Source organism: Xiphophorus couchianus, chromosome 10, assembly GCF_001444195.1.
Source record: "Xiphophorus couchianus chromosome 10, X_couchianus-1.0, whole genome shotgun sequence".
Lineage (NCBI taxonomy): Eukaryota > Metazoa > Chordata > Actinopteri > Cyprinodontiformes > Poeciliidae > Xiphophorus > Xiphophorus couchianus.
Genome location: NC_040237.1, coordinates 3,717,858 through 3,744,670, shown reverse-complemented (window position 1 = coordinate 3,744,670; position 26,813 = coordinate 3,717,858). Strand labels below are relative to the sequence as shown.

The 26,813-nt window shown below is 37.4% G+C and overlaps 3 protein-coding genes across 13 annotated transcripts in view; 2 read left to right on the top strand and 1 right to left on the bottom strand.

Moving 5' to 3' along the window:
* Nucleotides 1–14,838, bottom strand: part of pald1a (phosphatase domain containing paladin 1a) — a 48,322-nt gene extending 33,484 nt beyond the window's left edge. Inside the window, exons 1-7 of one of the 8 annotated variants that reach the window (XM_028029681.1) lie at nucleotides 5,427–5,719; nucleotides 5,312–5,348; nucleotides 2,984–3,169; nucleotides 2,693–2,795; nucleotides 1,485–1,664; nucleotides 936–1,100; nucleotides 697–857 (exon numbers count right to left, since the gene is read on the bottom strand). In XM_028029681.1, coding sequence (XP_027885482.1) covers nucleotides 697–857; nucleotides 936–1,100; nucleotides 1,485–1,664; nucleotides 2,693–2,795; nucleotides 2,984–3,169; nucleotides 5,312–5,348; nucleotides 5,427–5,517 — 923 coding nt within the window. In that variant the 5' untranslated portion in view covers nucleotides 5,518–5,719. Of the gene's footprint in view, nucleotides 1–696; nucleotides 858–935; nucleotides 1,101–1,484; nucleotides 1,665–2,692; nucleotides 2,796–2,983; nucleotides 3,170–5,311; nucleotides 5,349–5,426; nucleotides 5,721–6,437; nucleotides 6,558–10,562; nucleotides 10,933–14,643 lie in introns of those variants that run through there. The other 7 variants (XM_028029677.1, XM_028029676.1, XM_028029678.1 and 4 more) reach the window with 7 other exon arrangements.
* A 3,643-nt stretch (nucleotides 14,839–18,481) lies between these two features.
* On the top strand, nucleotides 18,482–22,655 carry ndr2 (nodal-related 2). The gene is made up of 3 exons (XM_028029220.1): nucleotides 18,482–18,748; nucleotides 20,676–21,394; nucleotides 22,076–22,655. The coding sequence occupies exons 1-3, from the start codon at nucleotides 18,484–18,486 to the stop codon at nucleotides 22,226–22,228; spliced, it is 1,137 nt and encodes a 378-aa protein (XP_027885021.1). The 5' UTR covers nucleotides 18,482–18,483; the 3' UTR covers nucleotides 22,229–22,655.
* Nucleotides 22,656–23,274: 619 nt separating this feature from the next.
* On the top strand, nucleotides 23,275–26,811 carry lrrc20 (leucine rich repeat containing 20). Of its 4 annotated transcripts, none has more exons than XM_028030244.1 (6): nucleotides 23,291–23,309; nucleotides 24,290–24,360; nucleotides 24,754–24,835; nucleotides 25,075–25,224; nucleotides 25,395–25,562; nucleotides 25,666–26,811. In XM_028030244.1, exons 3-6 carry the CDS (start codon nucleotides 24,766–24,768, stop codon nucleotides 25,797–25,799), a joined length of 522 nt encoding a protein of 173 aa, XP_027886045.1. In that variant the 5' UTR covers nucleotides 23,291–23,309; nucleotides 24,290–24,360; nucleotides 24,754–24,765; the 3' UTR covers nucleotides 25,800–26,811. The 4 variants fall into 4 exon arrangements, with proteins under 4 accessions (XP_027886046.1, XP_027886045.1, XP_027886044.1 ...); XM_028030243.1 differs by lacking the exon at nucleotides 23,291–23,309 and adding an exon at nucleotides 23,847–24,114; XM_028030245.1 differs by lacking the exon at nucleotides 24,290–24,360 and having other exon boundaries at nucleotides 23,275–23,309.
* Nucleotides 26,812–26,813: the final 2 nt, after the last annotated feature.

Below are 26,813 nucleotides of genomic sequence, written 5' to 3'. Positions count from 1 at the left end.
ATTGAACTCAAGTTATTTTAAAAAGAATGGACACAAATGTTAAGCTCTAAATGTGCAAAACTGGTCTGCAGAAGAAGGTAGTTCTACAAAGTATAAAACACACTGAGGTTTGTGATCATGATGAAATACAAACAAGTTCAAGAAGCATGAAGAGAAGCAAAGTACTGTACATCAAAGCATTTTGCTTCTCTGAACAACCTTCTGTCCCTTAAATGGAAGTGAGGAGATCATGTCAATAAATCAACAAACAGGATGCCCCCATCTTCAGTAGGCACACACCAATCGATCAACTACTGACTGGTACTGGCTTGTTTACAGCTCGGTCATTTTAACAGCTGAACACTCACTCAAATACTTAAAAGTCTAAATTATTTTCCTGTCAAGCACCATAGCAAAGCAGCCTGTTTGTTGCAGCAATACCACATTTTTAATGACTGAAGAAGACTAAAAAGATTAAGGAAACATTAAAATGTAGATAAACTGTCCAGTAAATTTAATGAAATAATTATACTTTATTTTCAATCTGAACTTATTTGTTGAAATGTCTCCCGTTATGTGGATGATGTCACCTGTAGATATATAATATGCTCAATAGAAAAAGCTTTGTTTTTATAATTACGTTTTTTAGATTACATTTTTAATCTAAGAAAGAAAAATTGAAACAAAAAACAGGAAGCCATGAAAGCGTCAACCAACCTGTAGCCTTGCATGGTGAACATCGGCCTCTTATAGACCTCCTCCGTCACGTGGATGTCCTCCTCGCACGTTATGGACATCTTCTGCGGCTCGTCTTTGAAGTACTCAATGTCGTTGTAGACATACAAGATGTTTTTGCTGAGCTTTGCAAAGTCATAGAGCTGTAAAGGAAAAACCTTCACTCAGTCATGTCTCAAATGTTTTTATTCTCCTACATAAAAACTGAATATGTTTGCTACCTCGTTTCTGATGCTCAGCTCGAGGCTTTCTACTGTTTCCTCTCCTTGCAGTCCTTGAAGGTTCTCATGTAGGTTTTCTTTCCTACGCGGGGTGTACGGCACAAAGTCATCGTCCTTATGAAGGAACACCACTGGCTCCTCTCGTATGCAGAAGAAGATAATCTCCTACTTGGAAATAGAAACGTAAAAACAACATCCAAGTGTCTTGGGGAAACTAGCAGGACTACATATTCATGCATGCAATTTAGCACAAGTATAAGTAAGCCTTCTGTAATAATAACCATAATGTCTTAGTGAACACATTAAGCTCAATTCAACATTAAGAATTGAGCTTAATGGTTGCTCAATTCTTCAGCTGAGCCATAGCTTCCTCTGAGGACTCAAATATTTACTGACAACACTGAGAAAGAACTCCACACATTCCAACACGGTAAGTTCTTTCCGGTCATTTGCTAACCATTTGTGTCAAAGGAAGACAAAGAGACCTCAGTTCAAGCCAGAGTCAAGTTTAAAAATAAACAAAAAAAAAAGAAGAGAGCGAGAGATCACCTGCTGTCCTTGGGCTTGAAGTCTCTGGAGAACTTGTTTGTAGCCATTCAAGGTTGGCTGACCCATTCCATAAAGCGGGTAGGTTCCCTTCACCTGGCGGAAGTTGGGGGCTCCATAGCTGCTCGTTGTGTATAGAACATCTGCCTTGCTGTACACATCCTGCACCATGAAGTATTCACCCTGGAAACAACATTAATCTGAATCGGTCTGGGAGCTTAACCCTGATAAAAGTTTTCTTGTTTTCCCTCTTTTTACTCATTTTACAAGTTCTTGACCTATTCTGTTAGCAAAAAACAGCACAGCTGACACAGTCTGGCTAGTTTGTTGTCTCAACAGTTTAAATCTCTGCTCTGCTCTGTACACTCTCCTGAATAAAGAGTACCCTTAAACACTCCATACACATATATAAGTGTGTCTACATGTGAGATACTACTACAACAAAATCTTCTTGTTTAAATAGTGTGAAGGTAATCAACAATGCAGTGACTAAACCACTACATTGTTGGTTTAGTCACAACCAATACCATAATCAATATAATCAATACCAAAGACAATCAAAAATCTAAAAAAAAGATTTTACCAAACAAAGAGTAAAATTTAAAAGTAAAAGATGTAAATTCAGGAAAAAATTAGATGTATTGGGAAATTCAATTGATCCAGTTGATCAAAATCTGATTTTTTTCCCCCAATCAGCTCTCAGCTATTTTCAGTATCAGAGAGATGTTTAAAGTGAGGTCAGAGAATGCACAGAGATGTGAGAAGCTTTTCAAAAGAACATTCTCAACGACATCCAAAGTCCTTTATGGGGATTCTACATGGAGGGGAAAAAAATTGGGAAACACCGCTGAATATTTGATCTTCAAAACAAAAAGTAAAACGTGCTTTTTATACTTTTTTGAGGAAACATACCCTGATTTTCTCCCACTTATGAACAGAAGTTGTGGGTTAAACCCTAACAAAAAAGTTAATGCAGCAGAGGTCATAGAGTACATCAAAGCCTTGTTATAGGGGTGCCAACAGTTCTGTTTCAATGACTGCCTCTGATAATAAAAAAAACGAATTACAATGTTCCAACACAGCACTGCAATTTGAACATGAAGATGTGAAAACAGCAGACAAAGAAACAGGTGAGATTCCTCCACAGCTTTCGGAGATAAGGCGGCACCTTGTTGTGACTTAATAAAGCTTGAAGCTTGACTAGTCCTTACCTTAACCAAGTAATGCTCTGGCAAGGATTCCGATATCCGACCAACCTTGTAGTCACCTTTATGGAAGTTGTCATGAATTTGAAACTCTTGTCTGCAGTTATAGCTGTGTAAAAAATAAAAAATAGGCATGTTTAATTATCAACTACTGTTTGCTCGGTCGAAGCAGACAAACGAGATGATAACGGGAGCAAACGTTTCGCCTGGAGGTTTGAGATGGGCGGGATGTCACTACAGTGATCAAACAGGATTAACACCCAACTGTGAGAACGCAGGTCAGCAGGAGGGACTTACGTGATGACGACTGGTGCAACCTTGTTGGTGATAATGGACTTGGCTCTGCTGTTGTGGATGTTGACCATGTGGACTGGACTCATGCTGCTATGGGCCATCCCGTTGGCGTGGACGTTGTCAAGCGGCGGCGCTACATAAACAGGCTGTGGGGCAGCGCTGGCAGTTGTACCCATGCTCCACAAGCTGCTGCGAATTATATAAATTTGAGACTCAGAGATAGGAAGAAAAGACTCCTGAACGTATGCGAGAGCAACGGCAAAGAGGCCTAACGTCACTTAAAAAGAGGTTTAAGGTGTGAAGAGAACATCTCACACTTCAGCAAGGAGATATAGAAGACAGTGGTAGTCTGTCACATTAAATTTAAATGAACTTAACAAGAAAATGTGAGTTTTACAGTTATTTGGAGGGCATTTTTCAAATTAAAAAAGATTTTGTTGAAAGTTGGTGAGTCCACCACATCAATGCATATTATTGTTGTCTTTTAAACCAAAATATTATCTCCTACACACATACAATACACTGGCTGTTGGCTAGCTCATTTCAATAAACCTGTGCCTCTTTCAAAGGAAAAATCATCACTGAGACATTTATTTCCTTAGTTATTGCAATATCTAAGGACTTCTTTTAAATCTCAACTAAAAACCCACCTGTTTAGGATTGTATTTGAAACGTAATCAATTACAAATTTAACCTGACTTAATGCTGTGTTTTGATTATTGATTCTATATTGCATTGTGTTTCTGTGTTTGTAATGATGTAAAGCACTTTGAAATGCCTTGATGCTGAAATGTGCTATATAAATAAATTTTGATTGATTGATTGATTGATTGATTGATTGATTGATTGATCGATATTTTTAATTAGTTAGTAAATGCTATAACTCGTTAAAAATTACATGCACAAAATTGACAGTTTTGTTTTTAACAATACCATTATCTAGTATTATTGTTAAAATTATACTAGATCATTTTAACATTAATTATCTGGTATGATTATTGTTATACTAGATAGCAGGTATAATTATTTTTATATTTTATATTGTTAAAATATAACAATTTTAACAATATAATTGATAAGATTATACTAGAAAATGTTAATAATAGTTCAAATAATTTGAATTATTTTAACAATAACTAAAATGTTTGTTAAAATAACAGTTACATGCCCATCAAAACATCTAACTGATCAGCTAGATGTATTAATGGGTATAATTTTAAAGGGGCAGGGCACAAAAAGCCTGAGAATACGTAGTATTTTCCATACTACTTTCTTTTTACACACTTGTCAAGACCTGGACAATACTGAAATCAAATCCCAGACTTTTCCAGTGACACCGAGGCTCTAGGCAAAACCTGAAACTGCTGCTGCACAAGTTACTCTACGGGTTGTTGCTAGGTAACCAAAGAATGAATGAGTAAGTTAGCTAGACCGTGAGAGGTTGAGTGGCTTAACGCCTTTTAAGCCCCCAGAAAGCTGTGTGGTTCAGGATCGTTTCAGAGTTTAGTGAAACTATTAAACATTGTATCCAACGTATGACGTATTTATAATGATCATGCGTCTATCGCAATATATATTGTTATTGATTTACTGGCCAGCCCTAAATTAACTTTACGACAACTTGCCTTCATCTGGATTACAAACATGGGACATTAGAGAAAAGTGTAAAAATATTTCTATTCCACCCATGCAACTTAAAATAGAGGCTCACACGAGCCTGCCACGAGTTCCACACCAATCTCCTTCCGTTTGAATAAAACAGTTTTTTTCAGGACACTCTGCAGATAAACAAACCCTCAGAGTCAGGAGCAAAACATCAGCCCTAATTTAGGAAGCTACAAATAAAAAAGAACTAGTTCCTGAGTGTAAACCATCCTAATCATAACCCAAACATGTTTCATTCAAAATGAAAACAAACTTGTTGCCACACAGTTCAGATGAATTTAAGCATTTAAGCTCAAAGCATCTCTGTGCGAACTCCAGCTTCGAATACAATTCGTCTCTGGCTGTGCAGAGAGAGATGCCGGATGAGTCACAGGCACTCTCCTCGTTGTTGCGTCTGGAGGTGAGTGGGTAGATCAACCTTGTACTCAGAAAAGCTTTCAAGCCAATAAAAAGATTCACTTCTCTGAAGCGCAAACTGTTAAAACAACAAACTGATTTTTTTTTCTTTTCCTTTTCAGATAGTTTAAAATCATTTTGCAGCTTTTAGGCAATATAAATGAAAAACAGAAAAGTAAACTCCCAACCCAGCCGCCACAAAAGCAAGCAATCTTTTAAAAGAGCAGTTTGCTCCATCTGCCCACTTCTATTTCAGTCTTTGCCACATACCAAAAGCAACCCAGCTGCCAAAGATCTGCGGCAACCACTAGAAAAACAGACAAAAAACTAAAACAAAATAACAACCCTTTACGGCACAACGCTCCACTAAAATCTGATATCTTACAAATGAGACGAGGAGCGATCTCCACTTCCAGGACTTTTTCTCTGCTGCTTGCTTTCCGCCATGGTCCGAAAAGAGTGTGAGAACTTGGCATCCCATCTAAAGAAGAAATATATTCCTCTCTGGAATCCCGTCGCCCGCCCCCCTCAGACGGTGGGAAACACCCCTCACGGGAAATCAGAGTCCCTGACAGCTTGGCATTCAATGAAGAAAAAAGAAGAGAGGAAGAAAGAAAACTCAAAGTTTTCAGACAACGTCCTGCTCTGCTGCGTGCTATCTCCTGTCTGAAGTTGGGAAATGGATTTAGGCAGGAGAATTGAGTCTCTACGGAGGGGAGTGGAGGAAGTTGTCGTACATCTGGTGGCCAGATGGCTAAAGTTTAGCTCTCTTCTCATAGGGGGCATGCAAAATAAAGACCTCTCAGAGAGAAACACAATATTATAAGCTGTAAATATTAGCAAATATATTGGCAAAAACATATAATTTTTATACAACTATTTTGATTTGTTATGTCATTATTAATTAAACAAAGTTAGTATTAGTCAGTTAGAACCCAACAGTGAATAGACTAAGAATACATGCAAACAAATCTATTTTTGCAATTAAACCACTAAGATGTTACCGAATAAATCTGAGTTATTATAGAAGGCATATTGCATCATACTTTGAAGGCAGAAAACCCTATAATTTCAAAAGTATCAAACATAACTAATTACAGCTGGAAGTTTAAAATTTTTTGAAAGCATACGATTAGAATTAAAACCTGTTTTTGTGAAACAAACGGTGCCTTTTGAGTCATATCCTCTATAAGAGGAGTTCACTACCATATATGAATAGTGACGTCCTGTCTGAAATCACACTAGATGGAAATAGGATTGGTTTTCATGACAAGAAAAAAAAAATTTTTTGTGGAAATATGTCCAGTTGCACACTAACTGGAGACAAAGAAAAAAGACTGAGTAAGAACTTTTGCTATAAAGTTCATGAAAGAAAGGTAACGTTTGAGGAACTAACCTTCAGGTCGGTGAGGAGGTAAACTTGTTTAGCTTGACTTTAAGGGAAGCAAGAACCCAAAGCTGAGAGATAATCACGCAACACCAGTAATGCCACAACTTAGATATATATAGAGTCAACAGCCAGATCGCCATGGCAACCCGGCATGGCAACTTGTTTATCAAGTAAGTACTGTCATGTCATAGCTTTATCAGTATCATACCTTTCTCTGTGTCTGAGCCAAGTTGAGAAGAATATTTGTAGATATCGTCTTTGTATTTTAACTTCCCTTCTATCAATAATATGTAGCATTAGATGAAAGTGACATTTTAGGGCCTAAGTAGCATGTTCTTATGGGTAAACTACTAGCATATAGAGTGTTAACGTGTGAATAGTGTCACAGAGAGAGTGCATGACTCACTAATGCAAAGTTTTCTCTTCAGACAGTTACTTATAGAAATGGGTGAAGATGAAAGAATTCTTAAACCATCTGAATATGGACAGAATTTTAGTATTTTATGGTCACATTTTTGTCACAAGCAGTCATTCCCTACTATGGTAATTTTCAGGCAGACTCAAAGCGCTTTTAAATCCCTGGGTACAATGCCAGTCTCCAAGGTCTCCAAGCAACTGCGCAACATTTCTCCTCATCATTGGATAAAACACAACATAAATCTTCAACTCATGAACTTAAATTCAAGCAGAAGATTTTCCCACACCTACATTCGTCTTGAATCACCATTTTGTTTGGTGTCATTGTTTAAGTTCTGTGTTCCAAATATAACACTATCTTTGGTTGCATTTTTGCTCAACTTTTTTATACACATTTTGTCATTTTGGACATGGAAAAGCTACTGTTGGCTACCAGCCTAAATCCAGGGGAAAAGATTGTAAAAATGATGATGAAGGGGTTTTCAACATCAAAGAGTACTAAAAAAACCCAAAATTTCTTCAGTCACTTACTTTGCACCATTTAATTAGTAGGTATCCTTCAAACACTTAATGGCCTTCCTAAAGCCTGTTCTTTGTAGTTTGTCCAACAACAAGCTGCCTGATAACTTCACAATACTTTATTTTCAAAGGCCTGCTGAGGAAATGTCACATTACTGCTGCTGCAGAACAAGTTTCAGACTGAATTTGGTGCATCAGAGAGCCTCCTCTCCGTCAGCTCTGCCACCGCAAGACTAAAGAGTTCAAGTTTTTTTAGCACGGAAGTCCCTGACACACACAAGCGCCACCGACTCCAAAGCAACTAGTGATTTCAGCCAAGGCAAACCCAGACTTCCAAAGAAGGCAGAGTCGGGCGGAGGCCTGAGTAGAAATAGCCCTCCGTCATAAACATCCTCCTGAAGGGCCAATAATGGCAGCTCATCAGAGAGGCTGTTAATCCCTCATGTCGGCTACAGACGTGCCACGCTTACATTGTAAATATTTTCTTTACCAATGCAAACAGTTATAATAAAAAGTTTTTTAAGTCCTAATTTAAAGTGCCTTGCAAAAATATTTATGTCTATTTAACTTTTCTATGTTTTATTATTTCTTATTTCCATATTTATATTTTCTAAATTTATATTGCTAGTTAGCTTGTATGGTGTTTTCTACATTGTACCGTTTCATTCAGTTCTTTTTCTGCTTCTGTTACTCTTTATTTTTTACAGTCCACTTTTTCTCATGTCAACTTACGTTTCCCACTTGTGCGACTAATAAAGAGTTATTTTATCTTATGTTACAACCACAAACTTCAATGTATTTTAATTAAATTTTAAGGTATAGACTAACAAAAAGCACTGCATAATTATCAAGTGGAATGTAAATTGTGTTATCACTAATGAACAAACTGGATCATGTAGGCCAAGCGGCAGAGGAACAAGTCAGGGTTTAAAACAATACCTGAAGCTTTTGACATCTCACAGAAAATGATGCCCACAAAGAAACATGGTGGCAGCAGCATCATACTATGGAGATACTTTTCTTCAGCTTTTACAAAAAATAAAAATAAACAGGTCAGAGCTGATATTAAGACTGGGCATTTAAAAAATTGTTATAATAAGAATTTGATTTATTGTTGTCTTAGTAATTTTCAATTAATGATACTAAATAAACTAAGGGAGGGATTAGTAAAATATACTGCTCAAAAAAATAAAGGGAACACTTTAAGTGTTAAACACCTGTTTAAGTGTTCCCTTTATTTTTTTGAGCAGTGTATTATTTTTACTATTTGTACCACAAGAGCATCAATAAATATCAGTAAATTTAAAACTAGGATTAAATGCAGTGATTGTGTGAGGTTTACTAATATAAATCAAATTTCTTTATGGCGTCCTAAAGACGCCTTTTTAAAATGGGAATGTTTTCAAGAACAGTATTTGAGAATGCTGTAGCTTTCACAAATATGCAGTTAAAGCCATACAGTTAACTAAAAATAAAACAATAGTATTTTATTATATATTTTTTATCATTTTTATCATCAGATTTACACAAAAAAAATCACATAAAGATTTGTGGTTGTAATATCATAAAATGTGGAAGTTCAAGAAGCATGAACATGTTTGCATGATTATCCCTGTTTACTTTGAAACTATCTACCGCAGGCGCTTAAATGTAGTGATGACACAGTCAAGAGTAAAACCATGGAAAACAGAACCGCCTGCCAGCCAACTAGCATCGCTCCATTCAGGCCTGCTCCATTTAAATTCATACGGTGTCCCAACTTCGCTGTAGCTGCATCTTAACACAAAAGGGTCCCCTTGCAGACAGGAAGGAGCTTGCAGCTGCAGGATGCATCTGCTGTTGGCCTAGAGGAAGGATGCGGAGCACGCTTCATTCAGAAGACATACATTGGTTCAAGAGAGAGATACACTCTGTGACACATACAGAGGGCTTTCAACACCACATCCCATACCAAGGTTGAGCACAACGCCACAAGCGTGGTTGCACAACCCACAAAAGATGTCAAATTCAATTCACTTGTTGTGTAACATTGGTCATTACATTAAGGGACCCCGTTTGTCTCCATGGAGGCGACTTATTCAGTCTGCCAATGTTAAGTTTGAGAGGCCGAACAAACAGGAGCAAAAAAAAAAAAAAAAACATTTAATCAGATCACATGTTGTATGATTCCATCCCGACATGAAAAGAAATGAAAAACTCATAATAATCTCATTACTGTATACAACAGGAACCGTATCTCAGTTGCATGGCAAAGCGAGAGGGGGGCGCTAGCTCATAGGAAACGCTCAGCAGTATTCTCTGAAGCTTCCACTCTACAGCTGTCTGCATGTACACCCAATGAGGTTAAGGGTTAGGCACAAGCGTGGCTCTACAGGACACGGCAAGTTCCTGAGCTGAAATATCAGAGATCTGCCTGGAAATGAGCTCAGTGCTTCCTCTGCAAAAATATTTTTTTCTTTCATTTTGTTTTTCCTTTAACTAACTCAACTCATTGTGCATTCATGTCAACTTGCAGAAGCGATGTTTGTCTTTGTTTCTAAAAAGAAAACGAGAAAAAACCAGCTTGTAAAGAGGAAACCAAGCAGTGCTATTGTTCTGCTTGCAAATCTGATCAAAAGACGTGAAACTCATTTTCCACTGCGAGATCAAACCAATACAAAAACTAAAGGGAAAGGTGCCTTTCAGTTTAGACGTGACATAAATCACATGAATAACTTGCATAAATCTGCATTTTGCTAAAAAAAAAAAAAAAAAGGAAAAACAGAGAAAAAAAAGAGTAAGTGATTCTATTTTTAAAATCCCAGCCTGTAATTGATTCTATGTCAGGCTGGCAATTTCAGCGCTCTGATTTCAAGGCTGCAGTAAAATACGGTTTTATTTTCTCCTTCAAACCAAAGTGTCCGACCGCAACATTCTGTCAGCGCTGCAGGACCAACTGACAGGGCTTTCAGTCTGTCGCTCGCCTAAAAAATCTGCCTTCTGCCTGCATCGGTGAGATTTTACTCAGATTTGTTTCTCTCACTCGCAGCTCAGACCTGTGCAACTGCAAAAACCCCTTTTGTCTACAAGAAATTATCAATTCATCTAAGCTTGCAGTAGAGCACTATCAAACTAACAATCTGAAATTTTCTTTACAGCCAACAGAACTCTACAGGAGAGGTCAGGCATTATAACAGAGAAGTCTCCCAACTGTACCTGACATTCAGCTGTTCGCTCCACCCTCTGAGAGGCTCACAAGTGGAAAACAGCAGGTTGAAAACAAACTGACAGCTCTCCAGGCAGCGGACGACCGGTCTCAGTCACACGTCCTCGCTGGCATCTCTCTCTGATGATCTGTGAGGCAATCCGTCTCTGCCTGCTGATCAAACTACAGCAGGTGGCAGTCTCTGCATTGTTAGCGTGTCCTTACAAAGCGGGTCCTTCACTCAGGACAGATCCCAGCAGGAAGTGTTTAGAGGTTTAGGTGTGAATAGGTATGCTCTGCTTGTTGGTTGTCTGTTACTTTTTTGAATGCATCCCATCTGTACGAGGTGCAAAGCTGCTCATGCATGACCGGGTTTGTGCGTGCGTGCGTGTGCATCTGTGTGTATGTGTAAGGAGAGGATGTGGAGGCGGGTCCAGAGAGGCTTACCATCATCCAGTTCACCACCAGAGCCCCCGCCTGGCAGCGCTGCACCTTTCAAACACATGGCTGATCTTTTCATATCGGAATGAACCGTAACTGTTACAGTTGACCCTCACTGACCCAGCGTAGCATAAGCTCTGATAAATTCCTAACAACTGCACACAGATGACATCACACAAGCCTGATTCACTACAAAGCTCTAATTACTCCATTCATTAGCAGTTAACACACAGCATGCTGAAGGCAAACAGGCTAACAGCTGGGCAAATACTTGGATTAAAGCCTGAGCTTCAGCTGCAAACGGCTGTCTGACGTAGTGCCTGTAATTATAACCCTAACATCTCAGACCACTTCTCCATGCAAATACGCAGACGAAAACCACACACTGGACGAAATGCAGTGCCTTGCATAACTTTTCCACATTTTCCTAGATTATAACCACAAACAAAACTGGTTCTATTGGGATTGTATGTGACAAACCAACACACAGTGTTGCGTAATTGCGAAGGGGGGGAAAAAAAAAAAGATCCATGATTTCAGTTTTGCTTACAAATAAAAATCTGTAAGATGTGGTTTATAAAGCTTATGACTATAGCTCCCCCATGGCAATGATTTGTAGAATCTTCTTTAACTCTTTTGGTAAATGTATCTATCATATTTGAACATCTAGAGACAAAACGTTTTGCCCATTCAACAGATTACTGGAGAGCCTGTAAGCACAGCCTTTTTTATGTCTTGGGAACAATTTTCAACAGCATTTGGGTCTGGACTTCTGAACCATTGTTGTCTTCGCATTTCTTATTTTTATCCTTCATCACAATGTCTCCACAACTTTCTCTCCATTACTAAAATCCAGAAATAGTATTTAGCTGGCCATATTATGGGCATGAAGAGCATGACTCCATTGCGGTTGAGTTCTAAAAACCTACTAAAAAATTCCATCCAAGCATTAATGTGCAATTCAATATATATGAGGGATAACCACTGGATACAATTTGTAGCTCTATGGATTTCATTTTGGGGAATGAGATCAAAGAAAGGTTTCATTCAAATGCACACCAAACTTTTCAGATTTTTGTCAATTTGAATACCATGTATCCTTTTCCTTCCAACTCACAATTATTCACTGAAAATTGTATTTAAAATAAATTAAATATGTTGAAGTTTTAGACTGTGAAACAAAAAAGTGAAGAAGAAAAAATAAAAGGGCATGGATGCTTTCACAAGACAACATCATATTTCTCTACTAACAGGCAGCCTGTCAGAATATATTCATACAAACACAACCCACAATCCACAATCTATCAAAAGATAGATCGCAGGAGTCCTTTTTGAGATATGGATGCAGAAATCTACTGCTGCCACACCTGTTCCTTCCTTCCTGCAAGAGTTGCGAGCCAAGACTCTGAAGTTCTTGCAACACCATTAAAAGTGAAACCAGGCCCTCCCATTGCCTGAAAAAGACCTCAGTACCAGAATGAATCTGTTGGAGGAAGGAGAATTGATTAGCACAGTTTCATTCTTGTGAAGGGTTATATAATAGCAAAACTGAAAAGCAAAGGCGTTGCAAAAATAAACTGAATGTAATGAAATATAGCTGCATGAAATGAGTGTTCTGACAGCTTCACTTCCTTCCTCACTAGAAAAAAAGATGAAATAAAAGACGGATGTTCTTTGACAGATTAAGTAAAACATCCTCTCTGTTTAATGTCCCAAACGGAAAGACTGCACAAGCCCTACATATCATCTGACATGAGCTAAATATCTCTCCGTCCTGGTCTGTGTCATACTAAAAAAAAAAAAGTGTATTTAGTAGGCCACGGTGTAACAGGAAAAGGAGACAATAACACAGGAAAGTGTTTTCACCTGTTACAAAAGTTCAGCTCTCAGCTGCCAAACAAAATATTATACCACTGATGGTTTCACGGTTGCATCATTATTCTTCAAGGTCAAAGGAGTCAAAACACAAAATCACTTTGCAGCTCCAGAGAGGAGCGAATGAGAATCACAGAGATGCAAAAGTACATGTTGATGGGAAATAAACTGTTCTCCCACGTGCTTGTATGAAATATGACACCTTGTGGTGGAAATAACCCACTGCATTGCACAATGCCTGCTACTTGGATATTTGTTCTGGCAAATTTATTTTTGTCCAATCAAGGATTTTTAAATTCAATTAGGTATAGCTTAGCATACAGAAAGGAAAATGGATCAGTTCAAACAAACATTTCTGGGACAGAACCCAATACATCCAACCCAGTCTCCAGTCGGTTACAGCTGTGTTTTAGCTTTCTTTTTTTCATTTTCATGTGCTGCAAGAGATCATCCCAAACTTTGATTTAAACTTCTCCCCCGCTTTATTGTTGACCCATCTGGGGTGTTCCTTCATTTTCTTGATGCTGTTTGTTCTCTAATGTTCTCTAACAAACCTATAAGGCCTTTACAGCACAGCTTTTGTTTATACTGAGATTAAATTGCACACGGTGTTCTCTATTTCATTCGGAAATCAATAAGTTACACTGGATTCTACTGTCAGGGTAAAGAGATCTGAATGCGAGCAAGACTTTTTCAGGCTCTTATTTGGAAAAAATTTTGAAAAGCATGTTCCAAGGGGTATAAATACTTTTTCCACTTTTGCCACTATAATTGCCATTAACAAGGAAGCTATGGCAGCATTTTCCAAATAAAAATGTTCCAGTTTTTTTGTGCTCCATCTGTGAGAACTACATTTCATCTTGTAGGCCTCTTATCAAGATAAACGAAATGTTTTTGAGCCCAATCATTTATTCCCCAGCTGTTCACTCTCTGGTGAGTTTTGTGCGCTGAATTTTGATTAATAGTGATGTTCACGGTTTGATCTGGGCTCACACACTGACAAGCGCCAGTTTCTGTCTTCTGCCCCCAGGGACAGAGGGTAAAGTGATATGCCCAGATCTCAGAGACAGAGAACAGTCCCAGCTGGATGGGGCCCCCAGTACAATACATCAAAGAGCATCATGTGCTTTGTCTTACTTGAACTGGGGTCTTTCTCATACCTACATTGTCATATTTGATGAATATCTTTCCAATCTTTAAGCTAATAAAGACACTGTTATATTAAAAATTTATTTTGTGTGGTCTGAAACCAAACATATATTTTTTAAGGTTCTAGTTACTTTCAGGCAATTAATTTAGTGCAATGGTTTGCACCAAATTAAGAATTAATTAATATTTTACTATTTTTATGTAATTCACTGGTCTACATGGTTATGAAAATCATTGCAAGTTGTCTCCCTGTTTGATAAAAACAAAAGCTCCTAATTATCTATAAACCATTTGCACATGAATGAGCTCTGACAAAATGTCCAAGCATTTCCAACTCAAACTTTCATCATGGCTCTAAAATGCCCAGATGCAAAGCACAATACAGTTAAAGCATTGAGAGCAGAGTGGGGGATGCCAAGCACATGCTTCCATCAGCCTGAAAAGAAATTCCTCGTAGAATGAAAAGCACGCTGAAGAACTGTAGTATTTATGAAACACAAGCAACGTGTATAAGCGTAGAAGTTACGGTGATTGTTTTTAAGTCCAAACATCAAAAAAGAGGGAAAAAATCTCAACTTTTAAGGCTGCCATTGCAACAAGAGCACGGTAAACTTTAAAGCGACTCACCATTTCAGCAGCTCTTAGTCGGTGGAAAAGCGTCCAGACGAACCATGGTCTCTTCCGAAGCTTGTAAAAATATACAGCTTTTACTTTTTTTACCAGCAAAAGATAAACAAACAACGGCTTATTAAGTTTTTTTTCTGTCCTATCTTGAGAATTTCACGGAAAAGATTTTGCTTGCCAACTCTGACACACAGCGCATGCGCGGGTAGTGGTTATCCACAGATGCTTCATCAGCGAGTCAAAATAAGAACACAGAAACCTTGCATAGAGAGGCACAGAAATATGAGAAACGTGGAGTCTGATATTAAAAGCAGATTACGTTAGTTGTTTCCTGTTTGATTACACTCCCACTGATGTGTTTGGGGACGACAGAGTGTTCCACTTATTTTATATCTTCTATCTCTTGTTTTCATCTCCTATCTTAATATGGACACTTGTCTTTCAAGCTAACATATGGCGTTCACATGATCTGAATGCATATATTAATACTAGTTTAGTTATTTTTGTACTCCCACATAAAGACAAATTTATCAGGTACTCTCACTAGCCACTTTATTGGGTACACCTTGCAGAACCCCCTTTATCTTCATAGATGGGTTAATTAAATTCAAAAAGATTTTAGCCCATTTACACCAAAGGGAAAATAAATGTTGTTGTAACTCATATCATGCATGTATTTTCAAAGAGTCATTGCTGCTGTGGACTAAGGATCTCAAGCAGCAGTCAGCATTACATCGTTTCTGAAGTAGTTTGCTGTTTGTTTCATGATCATGCTAACAGCTCAATTTTCAGGCCGCAGAAACAGGAGTACATTACTGTCATAGATTACTTATTTTTTTAGCTTTTGAGATGCTAACTGGCTGCTTCCTGTTGTAAAAGCAATTAATTCCTCAGAGCACATATTCAGCAAGGAGTTGGAAATATTACAGACAGATTTTGATCCATATTGACACAGTAGAATCTCACAGTTAGTATGGATTTCTAGGCTGTACATCTATGTGCAAATCCACAATTTCACCACATCCCAAGCCATGTCATTGGACTGAGATTTGGCTACTTTGGAGGCTCTAGGGAACAGTTAACTCATTGTCATGTTCATTTTGAGATGTTTTGAGCTCTGTGACAACATTCATTATCCTCCTTCAAGTAGTAATGAGAACACTGTGTTTGTTAAAGGATGGGTATGGTCACCAACAATCCTCAGGCAGCCTGTGGTGTTTAAACAAACTCGACTGGAACCTTTACAGTGACTCCTCACTGTAAACACCAGAACATGACTCCCATAATTTCAGGGTGAGCCAAGGAAATAAGCAAACAGTGCGCAGCCAATCAGGGCTCCTCATTGGTCAGGGGTCTCCAAAACAACGTAGATGTAACACAACACATTGGCAAATATGGGGCCACGGGTATGAACCTGAAAACATCTAATGTTACTTTAAAAGATTCCTAACTTGAAAGATAATGTATTACTTTCTGCTGCTGCTTTTACAGCTTAGAACAGTTTGAGACTAGAAAATATCTTCAACTCATAATTTATGTAAAGAACAAGTTGGAAATAAGCGGCAACTCTCTCTGGTCGTTCCCACCCTGCATTGGCTTCTGAGCTCAAGAAAGCTTTACTGAATTTCTATTGAAATTTAAATTAAATAAAAATGTTTGAAATTAGCTTTTTTATAAATGTTATGAATTTAACAAATAGTGTGAAGTGACTGATATTGTAGTCAGGCAAAACATACAATTGTAACATGCAGTTTATTGCAGTATTGTCCTACTGGTTAACTAGAAAATAAGTTGTGCTTTGCAAGATTCAAAGCTGATAATGATAAGGTAGGTCAGTGGTAAAAGTAGCTGTGAGACTTTACAGGAAGTGTGTCCCCAGACCAGCTACCTTGTAATGTGTATTCCAGTTAGTCAGGGGAGCTAGAAAAATAATTCAAATGTCCCTATCAAATAATGTTTTTACATTAATATGCTACAGCTCCAAGGAAGATACCCTCTTTTTTACAAAGGCTTTTTACTGAAAATGACATTAAAATATCCTGATTAGATTAGAATTAATTACTGTCTGACTCAATACTTATTTTTTTGCTACTTTCTGCTTCGACTCTGTTATTTATCTATTTGAATCGTAGTAGATTTCTCTACCAGCTGTTAAAGATATCTTTCAGCAGATCTTTAAGCTAAATCTATTACGATTTGATTAATGACAATAATAAACTATAACACAGCAAGTAGCAAATGATAGCAACGACACACAAAGCAATACTATCACTTTAAATAAGAATAGAGCATCTAAAAAGCACATTAAAATGTGAATATATAAATATTTTTCACTGCCATTGATTATAATACGTATACTTAGATTGTACCAACCCAGAAAAACTACTAATTTTTCATGTATTCAATTTGTTTTATTACATAAAGTTTGAAAACTGTTACCACACCTGACATATACAGTGGCCTGATTGTTCTCAGCTGCCATTTATTGGTTTACTTAGCACTATGGGGAAAAGCTAATAATTAGCATAATGCAAACACGTTACATATTTGATGATGGGGAGTCTCAAAGTCCCCATCATTCCACTCTCAAAGTCTTTTGACAGTTCTGACCGGATTTCCCCATAGCATGATTCAGCCATGCTATGGGCTATCTGCTATGTCACACTGTGGGGAGGATGTTTTCAGTAATGTCCATGCAAGTCAAATGTTCAGTTTTGGTCTCATGTGACCTAAGCACCTACACCCATGTGGGTAGTTGTACCATATTCTTACCGTTTCTAGATGTTGGATTGAAAATATAAACAGCTAATTTGAATTTCTATTAGATTATCAGTAATATTGTATTATTGTATTGTAATATTCTAACTAACTTTATTTTTATTAGGACTGATTTCACAGCTGATAAATGTCTATACCCCTGCATAAAAAAACTGAGACCATAATGAATCATTTCAAAACCTTTTCCACCTTGAATGTGACATATCTTCAGTGTTGTTTGTTCAGAAATAGAACTAGAAAGTCACAAAACTATGGTTGCATTATTGTGGGCAACTTTGTAAAGGCAGTGTTCTGAAATGATCTATCATAACAGGTGCTTGAACTTTTTAAATCCTCTGTAAGTATGCTTAAAATGTACTAGGTCAGGAATATTTAATCTGGGTTAACAAATGTTGGCCATTCCTATAGTAAAAAAAAGAAGTTAGCTATTAAATGAGTCATTACCCAGTGTATATGCACAGTGACCTGATTGTTCTCAGATGCTATTTAATAGACTCTAGCATCATGGGGACAGCTAAGCTTAGCTGAAAACAAATAACTGAAACAAACAGTTCATGAATGGGGAGTTGGGTTGCCATCCTGCTGTAATGTAAATCTACATCCTAGTTTCAAATATTTTTGCAGCCTCTAACTGGTTTTCTTCCACGGTTGCCGCCTACATTTAGAAAAATAAATCTCCTATTTTCTCATCATCCCTGAACCTGCTGAAGAAAGACATCTCACCGCCATGATCCATCTATCACCATTACCATTAAGGGTGATGTGCAAAGTCAGCTTTCCACAACAAATAGCCAAAAGAATTAGTCCTAGGACGGGGAGTCAGAGTGCTGAGGCCTGACACAAACAAAACCGATGCGTATCGAGTAAACTGCGCAACCCCAGCCGCCTCATTACCAACTGAATGGCTGATGAGCTGTCAGGTAACAAGTCTTGAGGACGCATGTCAATTTCCTTTAATGTTCTCAGCAACTTGTTAAACATGAAAGTGGGTGGGTGACCGTATATAAGACACCCCTAATCTGCTCGGTGTGGAGGAATCTCGCTTGCCTCAGACTGACCGACATCATGCGCTCATTGGAAGCGCTGGGCGTCGCGCTGCACGCATCGCTTCTGGTGTTGCTGGCACACGGTACCCATAAATCCAGAGATGGACTCATTATGAGGTCTCTGCAGCTGTACTCTCTGACGGAAAGATCCACGGGACACCACCTGCCAACCTATATGATGCATCTATACAGGAATTTCAGATCAAACTTCTCTGGGCCTTTGGATAACATGGAGCAAGACGCGGCGAAGCGAGCGGACACAGTGAAAAGCTTGATATCGAAAAGTAAGACCTGGTTTATTGCTTTGATTTAGATTAAATTAGACCAGTTTGAGCTGGGGAATTTACACTATTATAAACAAATAGGTGAAAATGTCTGCATGCATTTAATTTGTCTGGCCTCCTGTGGCACTTAAAGACCCTCTGAGATGTTAGGTTTTTTTCTTTTCTTCTTGCCAGACGACCTCAGAGGCTTCAATCCACATTCTCGCTCAGGGGGTGAATAACCAAGCAAGGATAAGCGTGTGAAAAGGCCGGTTTTCTTCTTAATTCTCAAAGCAAACCTCTTTTTTTCTTTTTCTTTAAATAGGTGATGTTGATTTGGTACCTCGCCAGACATCCCCCTATACAAATCTCTTGTTAAGGTCAAATCAACAACTTCCCTTAGTTCTTTTTTCACACTTGGTCTGATTAGATTAGAACTCGGGATTTAATGGTGTGGCTCCAGAAGCCCAGCTGCTGAATCCAATTTCACAGCTCTACTATATTTGCTTGACTGAGGATATGCAAGGAGCCAGAGGACGAGCACGGACGTGCTAAATGATTGGTTTCAGCTGCTCGTTTGCTTTGAGTGGATTAATAGCAAACATGGATTGGACTTTTGATCAAGAGTCACATTCAATGGAGAGCAATGCAATTAAAATGGAAAGATTAAACATCTTTTCTTTTTTTGAAGGCCTTAATCTTGTAATCAGAGGTGTTCATTGGATCATACTGACTCTCAACACATAATATATACTTATTGAAAAATACATATTATGTAACATAACAATATATAACAAATATTTCAGAATGAAATTCAATGTATTCAAATCTATTTATTGTAATTTAATTATACATCAAATAGTTGATAACTATAAAATACTGTGAAAAATAGAAACAAACCCTAGGAAGGGATTGTGTTTTTTGTTTTAGAATACAAAATATTATACTTTTAAAATGCCATTTTGTTTTTGTTGAAAAATTAGTCAATGATAAATCATTTTAAAACTTATTCCACAAATAATGTAACGCCCACTTAGTACAATTCAAGTCAAAAGCAACAAATATAGGAAGGAGGCAGGAAAGCAAAAAATAGTAGAACAAGGTGCATCGGTCCAGTGTGCACAGTCTTAAACTGATTGGTATTATGACTGTTATATAGTATATTGTACTATTACATTAATATATGTTATATTTCTTACTTGATTTGCATAATATATGTTGTAATATATGTTAAATTAACTTCAAAATGATTTATTATGGTCAGTCCATTCTTCTTTTTGAAGCCAAAAAAAATTAATGAAAATTTTTTTAATTATGTTTGCTTTCCTTGACATATTCAAAAAAAAAAAAAAAAGAAAACATTAGGAAACAGCACAAAAGGCAGTTTTGTCTTGCACACTTCAAAATGTGTTTTTCAAACATCAACAATTCCTACTGGGAAATTTAAAGGTTTTCTCACCAATTGTAACCTCAAAATCCAAAATGGCTGCTGAATCTTTCCAATGTGGTGAAAAAAAATTATTTGCACTTTTAACTGTTTGTGTCTCATTAAATCAGCCACACAAGTAGCAATGCACAAACCATGTTGATGAATGTGTTTGAATTCATAAAATGTGATCAAAGAGACTGGTTTTTAAAGCTAATAGCAGTTAGCTATAAAACGGCAAAGTTGTTGTGTTGGCTGTTTTTCCCTTATTTGTTCAGCTTTTGTACATTTTTAAAATTACAGCCTTTTATCTCCTACTGATGCTAACTTACACATCTGATATTACATAAATGATTTTATATTCTGATTCTGCCCTCTGTTTTTATAGGGCAGAATTATAACATATGATAACTAGGTTATCATACTTATTGTTTAAGTTAAGTTTAACTAGAAAGTTAAACTTACACTTAAGCAATAAATAACAAAGCAAACTTATTGCTTTGTTACTTTGTTGTTTTTCAGGTCTGACTTACAGACATGGACGTTGGGTGGCAACCTTTGACCTACACGTGTTACAGACTGACAAGCACATCCAGGCTGCAGAACTGAGAGTTCGACTTCCTCCACCACAAAATTCTCCCAACATCTCTGTGGAAGTGTATCACCTGCATCATGAGCCAGTGGGACTGCTCAATGAATCGTCACTGGTCACTTCGTCACACAGCTGGAAGGTGTACAACATGACAAACCCCCTGTTGGGCTGGCTGAGGCAGAAAGCAGCTGCAAAAAGCCGAAGCAAAAGAATATCAAGGCGTATGAAAACCTTAGAGAAGAAGAGATGTCTCCCTATTCAGCCTGTTTTCGAGATGAGTGGTCAGGCCTTGCTGGTCGTCTTTTCCCACACAGGGTTTGATGAAAGCTCGAGGGCTAAAGCCAGTCTGTTGCATACAGCTGAGCAATCCAAGTTCTTATCCCCTGCTGAAATCAAAAGGGTCTCCTGGCCGAAGAGGCGTAGGAGCAAACGGGGCCAGAGAGAACAAACAGCGAGAAGCCCGCAGGTGTTCATGAGAGGGGGCGAAAAATCCCTCTGCCACAGAGTGGACCTGCACATCGACTTCAATCAAATCGGCTGGGGTTCCTGGATCGTCTTTCCCAAAAGATACAATGCCTACCGATGTGAAGGTTCCTGTCCTGGTCCTTTGGGAGAGGGACTGAATCCAACAAATCATGCTTACATGCAGGTAAGTGGCACCACAGTTTGTTTGTTTTTTATCTACCACTGTTTGTTTTTTGCATTAAGACATTTTAAAAAGTTTGGTTTTGCTTGCTGAGCTACACAAATCAATATAAACTCAATCAGTTTACCCAAACCTAATCAATCTATTATTAGAAGTACATTCACAGTAAATTTGTTCTTTCACCAACTTGTCTGTGAAAATGAGATTACAACTAATCACTGACACATTGTAGCTGGTGATAGGCACCAGCCCCCTGTAACTTCACTTGGATAAGGAGATATTATAGACAGTGGGTGGATTGTAGTAGAGTAGTTTCAATTCTCTTAAATGTTGCATTAAATGTAAACCTGAAAAGATGTGAACATAGAATATATATTTTTTGTAACTTCTTTTTACAATTTGCCATGTTAAGCCAAAAATATGTATTGAAATTTATTGGGACTTTATGATATAGAACAGTACAGAAAAGCTCAAAAACGCAAATGTGACAAACTAGTAAACAGTTCAAAGGTTGAATATTTTTGTTTATTGTGTTTTGGGCCTCTGATCACGTGCTAGAGAGAAAATCTATCTTGAGTAGGTTGTTTACAAAAATGTGTAAAAAAAAAAAGTGAAGAAATTGTGGTTATGGAAATCATCTGCAAAATCTTAACTTGAACTCCCTATGCTGTGTTTTTTTCTAAGAGTCTCCTGAAACATTACCATCCCGAACGAGCGGTGCTACCGTGTTGCACACCAATCAAAATGAGCCCTCTGAGCATGCTGTACTACGAGAACGGAGAGATGCTCCTTCGACACCACGAAGACATGATTGTGGATGAGTGCGGCTGCCAGTGAACAGCACAGCCAAGGACTCAATTGGTTTGCAGAGTGGCAGGACGGCACAGACGTTGTAAAAACACAAAACGATTCCTGGAAAACAGAAAAGAAAACACTTAGGCTTAGGGGAGGAAAAGCTCTTCGATATTTGTGACTGTGTACTGTTAAGACTGCATCTTATCCATCTTCGTAATTGTGACCTAAATTTATGATGTGGGTGCCAGTTTTTAAGGAGGACAATGTTATTTTAAGAAGTACTGAATGCATACTCTAAATGTTGTTTGTTATTACCTCACAACCTATCAGTAATGTAAATATGAAATTGAATTATTAAATATTCCTGCACTGCTTGTATTATTCTTTGCTGTTACTGTAAATTAATGTATATTTATTGTAAATATTACAAATTTATTTATGTTGATTTTGTATTTTGAATAGGTTTTGTTTCGCTTATTAATATCAGACATATCTTTACAGTCTCATGATATAAAATGTTTCTGTGTAATTCAGTTTGATGCTTCTTTCTTTTCCTCTGAAAGTCAGCTTTTCTTTTTACGTGCAAATACGTTTATTGTAGAAAGCCTTTAAAACATCACAAAGCAAAAACCAACCCAAGAGGACTGAGTTAAAAAAAAGTAGAGGGGCAGAATTTTGTTATTTGTTTTCTGCCCCTCTACAAAGTAAAGTGGCAGAAAACAAATAATAGATATTCATAGATAATCTGTTCAACTTTCTGATGATATTCAGTGTTTTAGATGCACCTGTACATCATGCTCATATCAGTGTTTTATTTGGAGCGAATGTGCAAGCCACAGAAAGAGCTGACTCTCCAAACTGGAGAGCTTTAGAGAGTTTTAGAGAGCTTCAGCCATCCACTGACTCACACTTAGTACATTCCAGCAGCCTGCAAAATGAGCCATTGTATATTTGTGTGTATGGGAGGAGAAACCAGCAATCCTGTAAAGTAGATGTCATGACGCCAAACTAGAAATCTATTCTTTTACAGCCAGGGAACTCATTGTTTTCAAATCCTTTGAAAAGTACACAAAGTGACAGGAAACTTGCTGGTAAACTGGCAGTAGTTGGCCTGGACTCAGAGGTAAGTCAACATTTCACTTTTTGATTTCACACAAAATGTGAAGAAAATAATCTAGTTTTGCATTTGTGTTTTTCAGTACTAAGAGTTAAAACAATTTTAAGTTAAATTTGTAACTTTTAACCTTTAAAGAATAAAAACGAATATAAGTTTTCAGATACTCATATGTGGAATAGTTAGCAGATTAAGGATACCCTAAAATATTGACGTGGTGATGGGATGTACGAAACAAGACACACTACTGCTTTAAAATAAACTAAAAAAAAAATAAAAAATCTGTTTTGTAAATTCCAAATATCTTTTTTGATATTCTCATCTGTGACTTGGGAAGCTTACATCCAGTGTAAAAGTGAAAATTATCGCCTGCATATTAATATTATTATCGTTTAAATTAAATTAATAACAATTAATACAATTTGATTAATACAGAATTACAGGTTACAAAATACAGGCGAATCATATTCATAATATTTTTAAACAAATTAAAAAATTAAGTTTCACTGGCTTTACTTTGTGCAGTTGCGTAAAAGTGCAGCGCAATATCAACACTCATGAACATCCTGGTTCATTAGCTGTTAGCTCTGAGCTTTAGCTCACAACTAAAACAGCTTCCGTTTATCTGCTTATATCACCTACTGAGAAAATTACTAACGCTCTAAGACCTTTGTAATAGCTTTTTATAATAAACAGTCCTTTATTCATGCCAACTAGCTTATTCTGTTGAGCTAAAAATATACCTGGCCGTAGCTAATGTTAGCCACCAGTGACAGCTGACAATTCCTGTTACACATACTGGCTGGTTGATTGGGTGAGTAGCTTTCTATTTGTATTTTAGCCCTGAAATAATCTCTTTCAATAGATTGAATGCAGATCTATTTAAAAGAGCAGATTTGTGGTTGACATAAAGTGTTTGGATTATTAAACAAAGAAGAGAACTTAGTCTCTAGTGTGGCTAAAGTGCTGTATTTTTATGTGTGTCATAGAGATTTTGCAGTCACTGGTTGAAATTTTATGACCAGAAGTGCAAAGCAAACACCATGACAACACTGCTCAGGTGACTTTATGGTATTTATTGAGTAGTTAGTTGTGTATTTGAAAAGAACAAGCAGTGCAGAATCACAGGTTTTGTTGCCTTCAATCCTAAAAGCAAAATAACACACAAATCATTTTCAGAATTATTACAAATACAAACACTTGGTTGCACTGAAATTCTCTGCTGTATATGCTGTAACTGAGGTTTACTGTGTGTGATCTCACTTCTGGTAGTCAGATAAATCTGTGACATGAGAAATTTGATATAGGTTTCTTCCATTTGAGTACAATATAATATACTGTACACTATATTGTAGAGAGTACGTTAAGAAGCCTCACAATATTTCTTTAGGTCTGATCATTGTATGCATTTTACGTTCGTCAATAATAACAAGGATATTGCTTCTGTCTTAAGATTGAATTGAAAATGGCAGAGGCAGTCGCAAATGTGGCCCGGAGGATTAATGCAACAGTAGAGGAAGGCAAAGACAGCCTGGGTAAGGCAAACCATATGAATTCTCTGTCTCTTCTATATTCTTCTCAACTTTTCAATTTGGAAACATGTTAGTGAATAACAGATTTGTTCTTGAAGCTATTTCTAGTTTTACCAATAGATGGAGGCAGAGGCTTGAGTTTAGTGTTCCTTAGATTGCATAGTGTCTTTACTGTTAGATATATAGTGTTTTTTATCTGTTAGTCCTTAATAATCTTTTGCTTATGTTCTCCTTCACTGCAGACCTATCAAACTGCCAGCTCATTTCCTTCCCAGATGGTGTGTTCAAGGTCCTCAGGACTGTCTCAGAAAACATCAGCATTGTCACTTTAGCTGATAATAAAATGAAGGCCATTTCAAGCAAATTCTTTTCAACTTTTACCCAGCTCAGAGGTAGAGACAAACAAACATCACCGTGCTCTTTTTGTCATTTATACAGTATCAAAGATGAGGCTTTTGTTTTTATGTTGTTTGCACCACAAATGTCCACTAAAGGTTTTTACACTTTGGCAGAAATACAGACAACATCTCTCCATTTATTCGTATTTTGAAATGCCTTGTAGAACTTGACCTGCAGGGCAACATTTTCACCAAGCTGCCAGATGAGGTTGGAGAAATGGAACATTTGACCAGCATCAATTTAGCTAATAACAGCTTTTCCATCTTCCCTGAGAAGCTCACTGAAATAGCCACACTGGAGAGGATTGACCTTGAGGGCAACAGCATCACTGGTAATAACATGTTTAAGCATGTTGTGTGGAAGAAATGACTGTTCTTTTGCGGTATTGTTAATTTTAAACCTATTCTTTGTTTTCTAAAAATTTTCCCCAACAGAATTGCCTTTGGAAAAGTTGTCTGCCATGCCAGCTCTCAAGTGGCTCAATATAAAGTCAAATCCTTTGAGCTCCAGCATTCAGTCTGCTCTCCATTCTCCTTACAATTTTGAGATTTTATTAACAACAGAATAATGGAATATGTCACATATATTCTTACAGACTGTTTGTTGTGTGCCTTTAACTAATAAAGATGAATACATTTGAGAACCTTAAAGGGGCAGTATTATGTCAAATCAACTTTTTTGAGTTGTACATTATGTTATTCCCTCATCAAAAACATAACTGGAATGTTACTTTGATTCTTTCATGCATGTTGAGGAAACCGTTTCATCTCCCATGGCAGCCATTATGGGTGTAGAAACATTTGGTCTCACTAAGCTTCCTTTTCCATGGATCTCCTCCTCAGAGCAGTGGTTACCAAGTCAGGCTTCCACCTCACAAAGTGCCGCCACTCAGCTCCTCCAGTCTAGCAGCAGCAGAAATTAGCAAACCTTTGTTGGAACTGTGCATCTGCTGAGCTTATTATAAAAGCTACTTCTCAGTGAAATGCTGGTAAAAGCCTTCTTAAAGGCTTAATGGAGGAATGTTGTGATGGCAGGATGTCGGAAAGAGCAGGAGCTTCTTAAAGAGACAGAGGCCAATTTCAAGGTGTTAAATTGCAAAGTCAAATTTCTAAGTCATGTTTGATTAAAACAACTGATAGCAACAGAATTATTTGATTGTGCTATAAATTAGCCCTATGTCCCTGGAAAATAGATTATACTGCCCCTTTAAAAAGTTTTCAAGATAGAATTGTGTTTCACAAGAAAAAGACACATCTATAAAAATGAGTTTTCAACTCTGCAACCTCTACTTTTGGAGAGTGTAGTGTCTGAACATACAGGAGGACTTTTTTGATACTGTACTATGGACTCCAAATGCATTAGCAGATACACTGCCGCCAAGACCCGCCTGTATCTGGAACATAGATATGTGATAATGTTTACTTTGGGGAGTATGAGTTGGCCAGAACCCTATGAAAGGGGTGCTGTCCAGTGATTGGGCTAGTCACTGGACATGATTATTCTTGGGCCAAGATTTCCTCGTGATTCGATGGTGCTGACTTAGGCTGCAGTTTGTAATAAAACTTTGCTGTTCAACCAAAGT